The following is a 5,774-nucleotide window of genomic DNA, read 5'->3' as shown; positions in this document are numbered from 1 at the left end:
CTCTCTCTCTCTCTCTCTCTCTCTCTCTCTCTCTCTGTGTGTGTGTGTGTGTTTGTGTGTGTGTGTGTGTGTAAGCTCTCAGGCAATGCCATAGCACTCTGGTGGAGGCCAAAGGACAATTTATGGGAATCAGTTCACTGCTTACACCATGTGAGTTCCAGGAATTGAACTCAGGTTGTCAGGCTTGGCTGACAGGCCCTTTACCAACTGAGCCATCTTGTTGGCCTGTGCATATCACATGTTTGAAAAAAAATCCAAATATATACTGTTTTGCTCAAGTATGGGTATAAGTGCATGTTCCATAACCCTAATTTTCCTAAGGGAAAAAATAAGGACATTAGCAATTTTCTTGTTAGACACAAAACATTCTGTATCTCATAATAAGAGTTAAACATTCCTTGTGCCATACTTGCACACTGACACTGTGATAAGATAAAAATTTATAAGGACATCTTAACTATACAGTGAGAAAAAAACAAAAAACAAAAAGAAGTACTCAGCCCATATATGGGATAGAGATTTTTTCTTTTCATCGTGCTAGGCCTAGTGGCACAAGCTATTAATCTCACTTAAAAAAGTGAGGCAGGAAGATCACAATTTCAATAGCTGTCTGGGCTACACAGTGGGTTCAAGGCCATCTTGGGTAACTCAGCGAGCTCCTGTATCAAAATAAAAAGAGGGTTTGGGAATAATTCAGTGGTAGATTGCTATTGCTCGATACACATGTGTGAGACTCTAGGTTCAATGTCCAGCACTTAAAAACATTTCTCCGGGGCTGGAGAGATGGCTCAGCGGTTAGGAGCTCTGACTGCTCTTCCAGAGGTCCTGAGTTCAATTCCCAGCAACCACATGGTGGCTCACAACCATCTGTAATGGACATCTGATGCCGTCTTCTGGTGTGTCTGAAGATAGCGACAGTATACCCACATATATGAAATAAATAAATCTAAAAAAAAAAAAAAATTTCTCCGAAGCAAACCCATGAGAATACAATCATAGCTACATGAGATGGGAAAAAAAGATCAAGACCTTCAGACTTTGAAGGGCCAAACATGTCCATCTGATCATGCAACACTTCCAAAGGCACTGGAAATCACATACTACATTTTAGCTCAAAGGCTGCTATTTCTCTAGAAAATTACGAAGGAAATGCTAAAGAGACACTGAAGGCTTTCTATGGCCATATCCTGCAATAAATGTTTAAAACAATTGTTTTTCTTTGTTTCTCTACTTAATGGACTATGTAATAATTTCTGAAAGGCACTGTAACATCAGACCCCCATACTAGAAAATGCTTAAGAATTAGTGAAAATAAAATCTGAACCAAGAAAACAAAAAAATATATATATATAAAAAAGCTTCTAACAAAAATAAAACTGAGAAGTTGAGCTTAGCAACTATGTGCCTACGCAGAAGCTAGGCCACTATTTGTGTATTATTCTTGGAATTAATCCCAATCATAATGGTGCTGGTTTGCATTAACCTCTTAGTCTTGTAAGGTCTTGTTACCCAAACAATTTATGACAATTTATTTACAGGGTATCACAAATTTCCCTGTCAAAAATTATGCCACTACCAACCTAAAATAGTGTGAGTTTTGTGCTTTTAAAGAATATAATTCAGTTTTGACATAAGGAAAACTACATATTTTGGCACAGAATTCTCAAGCTCATGCCTCATAGCTAGGTTGCCTTTCATGTATGTTCCCCATGTCTGCAGAAAATAACACGAGACAACACTCATTTTTTAAAGGGTGGGAACAGGGGTAGATTTGTAGGACCTTTACCTATCCTGTGAGTCCTAACTTCAATCCCTTGGGAATGAGAGGAGTCACAGTTTTAAAACACCTGTGTTTTCGAAGCACACAGCTAGGAAATAAAATATTCTCCACACAATTAATTGAGTACATTACTCCATCTCTATACATTTTGTCTATGAAAGTAAATTTTTATCTCATAAGTCTTTTGAATCTGGTGAAAACACTGACATACTATAAACAATCTGATCAGAGACTCAGAAAACAAGTTTGTCGATTGAAACACCTAAATGCTCTAACATGCTAAGTCACCATGGGGTGTATTACAGGATTAAGTTACAGGACTGGTGACAGTCTGGGAAAACAGAATGGCTCCAAGTTGTTTTTAAGGTCCATATTAGGTCTACACCGGTTCCTGAGTAGGGATTGTTAAAGGCTGACCATATCTCCATTTAAATTTCTCCTGTCCTAGCAGGAGAAGGGTATGACAGTCCCTAAAGATAATTCCCTGTCCTAGTTTCTTTGATGACAAAAAAATAAAAAGAGGAAGCAGCAGCTTTTCTCCTCATTTAAACTTGGTGGAGGAGGAACCCAAGGGTGCAAGGACGCCAGGTGGTTGCCCAGCCAACGAACCCACTTCCTCCAGAAGTCCGGAAGTGACACATAGCCCGGAACCTATGCTGAGCCAGGGTCAGAGACAGTCCCACAGCAGTGCCTGCGCCTTGATTCACTCACTGGGTAGGAGAGATTTGAAATATCACCACCCAACACTGACTCCGCCTAAGCCCATCTACTGTCCCGCCCAGCGGTCAGTTCAGTCCACCCAGGCCCCCTCCGAGCAGCCCGCCGTGGCCGACGCCCGCGGGAGCGCGCGCCCCGCCCATAGGACGTCACACCTGCAGGCCCCGCCCCTAGGCCGGGCCCTCCCCCGCCACACACACACCCCTTCTCTCCGCCCGGCCCTGCGGGGGACCCCTCCCCCTTTAACCATTTGGCAGTAGCTGAGGAAGGGCTGAGGCACCGGGCGGCCCGGAACTTTCCCCGGGGCGAGAGGGAAGCACAGACTGTCCTCGTCCCGCGCCACGCCGGGAGCCGGAGGGGGGGGGCATCTCCCGAGTCCACCTTCGCCGTCCTCTCGCCCCCTCCCCCCCATACGTTCCAATGCATCTGCTCGCAGAGGGAGGGAGCCCAGCGGGCAAGGGGCAAGCAGGCCCAGCACCCAGTCCAGCCCGCGCCCCGCTGCACACTCGCCAGCCCCGGGCAGGACAGTGTGCGGCACCCAGCCGGCAGGCACCGGAACAAATGCTCGCTTAAAATGGCTGATTCCCCGTCCGCGGCAGCTGCAGCTAGCCGCCAGAGCTGCAGCGGGGGCTGACCGGCGGTCCTCGGAAGTGCTAGTCAGCCGCAGCCGGGACAGGGAGGGCCGCGAGTGTGCCGTGCAGTACCCTCTCCCGGTCCCACACACCAGATCGCTCGGTGCACTTCGCGCACACTGTCACCCGAGAGAGGGAAAGTACCTTGGTATTTGTTGTCCAGCTCCCGCAGCACCGACACGTTCCTCTGCATGTCGTGGGGCAGCGACTCCACACACTCCAGGTAGTCCTGCACGTAGCAGGTGAGCAGCCGGCTCCGCTCTCCGGTCAGGAGCGCGGCCGACGAGTACAGCTGCTGCTGCTGCCCTAACATCCTGCCGCCGCTGCTGCTCCTCGCCGCCGCCGCCGCCGCCGCCTCCGCATCCAGCAGCCACACATGCAACAGCCACGACCGCCGCTCCTCCGCTCGGCAGCCCGGCGCCGCGGGGACACGGCAGCCGCTCGAGAGGGCACCGCCGAGTCCCCCGATCTCCACTCCCCCCAGAAGAAACCCTTACTCCCCGCCCCCGCGGTAACAAGCCCAGGGGCGGGGCGAGACCGGGGCTCCCTCCGGCCCCCTCCCTCGCTGGGAGAGAGCAGCCGGGTTCCCCGCGACCGACGGCGGCGGACTCCCGGGCGGTGACACTGGCTGTCCCTCCTGGGACTCCCCAGACACTACCAGGGCTGCCCGGCCGCCCGGATCCCCTTGACAAGCCCCTCGCTACCCTCTCGCCTCTCTATCAGCCTCGGTGCCTGTCGGAGTCTCAGTGGACTTGCCCCCGCCCCTTGGCCAGCGGCCGCAACTGCGCCTGCGCAGCACTCACTCCTAATAAGGCTGGGGCCCCGCCCCTATCGCCCTACCGAAGAGTTCGCATTCTCCCGCCTTCCCTGCGCCACCCGGGCGATTGGTCTGTCAACTCTCGCCTGGGGCGGGGGGAGGGTGCGGAGGGCGGCCAAACGGCAGGCTGCGCCCCGCCCCCTCTTAAAGGGGCCGCATGGCTGAGCCTGCCCCTTCGCCCAAAGTCTGACTGTTGCCCCCGGGAGGCCGGGCGACCGCTTTCTCTTTTCTGTACCCTACAGAGATAGGAAGCGCCGGCTCGGCTCGCTCGGCCCGGAGTTACCGACCTTGCCTCCATCTGGCGGATCCAGCGCCTCCCTCGCGAGCCTCCAAGACAGCAGCGAGCGGCCCCTGGGCGCTTCTGGCCGAGTGAGGCCTGAGGGAACTAAGGCGACCCAGGGTGCAGCGGGCGCGGCTCCGGGCATGCGCGGCGGCTTCCCGCCGAGCGCCCCGCGGCCACGGTCGTGCTCCGGTCGCCGTCAGGCTCCCGGAGCACCGGGGCCGACCGCGGAGGTAGGCGGTGTGCCCTCTGCCCTCGGCTTTGAAATGCGGATTCCCGCCTTGCATGCGGCCCCCTCCCCCCCCCCCCCAGCGCCCGGGTGGCTCGCAGGGTCTGCTCCCCTCCTCGCGCGCCTTAAGAGTTTGGTTTAGGGAGAAGGTGGCAAGACTCCACCTCCCCGGTCCCCGGCCCCAAACCACCTTAAGAAAACTGTTTCCAGAGTCCGATCGCTTAGGCAGCTCACACCAGCAAGGACTTGGCGTGGCCACGGAATGAGAAGCTCACACACACACATACACACACCGACCGCACTGTATGTTCACTACACACACGCGCACGGCGCTGTGTTTTTACTTGGCTTCACCACTAACCATCAGGGGAGCAGTGAAGATGGCATTAGAAATCGGATAAGCCACCGAGTGCAGGGCTTGGTGTGTGAGCGGTTATCCGCCTTACTCCCCCAGGACCATCCGTGAAAGGCCAGGAGGAGGAGCTAACTGTAATTACGGATAGACTTCCGGAATGTATATAAATACTTGGGCTGTTTTGGTCCCCCGCCCCGCAGAAATAGCTATAAGTAAGAGTACTCGCCGAATTTTGACGAAACGCTTGTGTAAACCCCATTGGGAGCAGCGTCTTTGAGTCAGAAAAGAGAAACGCCAGAGTGATAAGTTTGGGTGCCTGGTTTGCAGCGCTATACCTGTTGCACGGCCTGTTCGGCCGTTGTTTGTTTTGTTTTGTTTTTCGAGACAGGGTTTCTCTGTGTAGCCCTGGCTGTCCTGGAGCTCACTCTGTAGACCAGGCTGGCCTCGAACTCAGAAATCCGCCTGCCTCTGCCTCCCAAGTGCTGGGATTAAAGGCGTGTGCCACCACTGCCTGGCTCGGAACACTTTCGTGGTGTATACTAAGCAGCTGTTGGCATGCCAAGGGAAATCTAGCTCCTGGTCTAGATGAAAATTTGGATTTCGTATAACACAACGCGGAACTCGGCGTCCTTAGGACAATGGCCATATTGTAAAGCCTGGAAACTAATGTGTTAATATCCTCTAACGCTGAGGTTTTGTTTTTTTTTGTTTTTTGTTTTTTTTTTTTTTTTTTTTTTTTGGTTTTTCGAGACAGGGTTTCTCTGTGCAGCCCTGGCTGTCCTGGAACTCACTCTGTAGACCAGGCTGGCCTCGAACTCAGAAATGCACCTGCCTCTGCCTCCCAAGTGGATTTGGATTTTATTTGTTTTGTTTTGTTTGTTTTTTTAACCTGAATTAATTTTTGTGTTTATTCACAAACTTGGTTCAGCCAGTGCTAGCTAAAAGGTCGAATTCTTGCAAGCTG

The 5,774-nt window shown here is 52.5% G+C and overlaps 1 protein-coding gene across 1 annotated transcript in view; it reads right to left on the bottom strand.

The window, feature by feature from the left end:
• Window positions 1-3,474, bottom strand: part of Ing2 (inhibitor of growth family member 2) — a 6,308-nt gene extending 2,834 nt beyond the window's left edge. Inside the window, exon 1 of the mRNA XM_028757694.1 lies at window positions 3,274-3,474. Within this exon, the coding sequence (XP_028613527.1) occupies window positions 3,274-3,442 (169 nt within the window). The 5' untranslated portion in view covers window positions 3,443-3,474. The remainder of the gene's footprint in view (window positions 1-3,273) is intronic.
• Between the last annotated feature and the right edge of the window lie 2,300 nt (window positions 3,475-5,774).

Source organism: Grammomys surdaster, unplaced genomic scaffold, assembly GCF_004785775.1.
Source record: "Grammomys surdaster isolate TR1022 unplaced genomic scaffold, NIH_TR_1.0 126178, whole genome shotgun sequence".
In the NCBI taxonomy this organism is placed as follows: domain Eukaryota; kingdom Metazoa; phylum Chordata; class Mammalia; order Rodentia; family Muridae; genus Grammomys; species Grammomys surdaster.
Note: the sequence above shows the minus strand (reverse complement) of the source record. Positions and strands in the feature narration are given on the sequence as shown.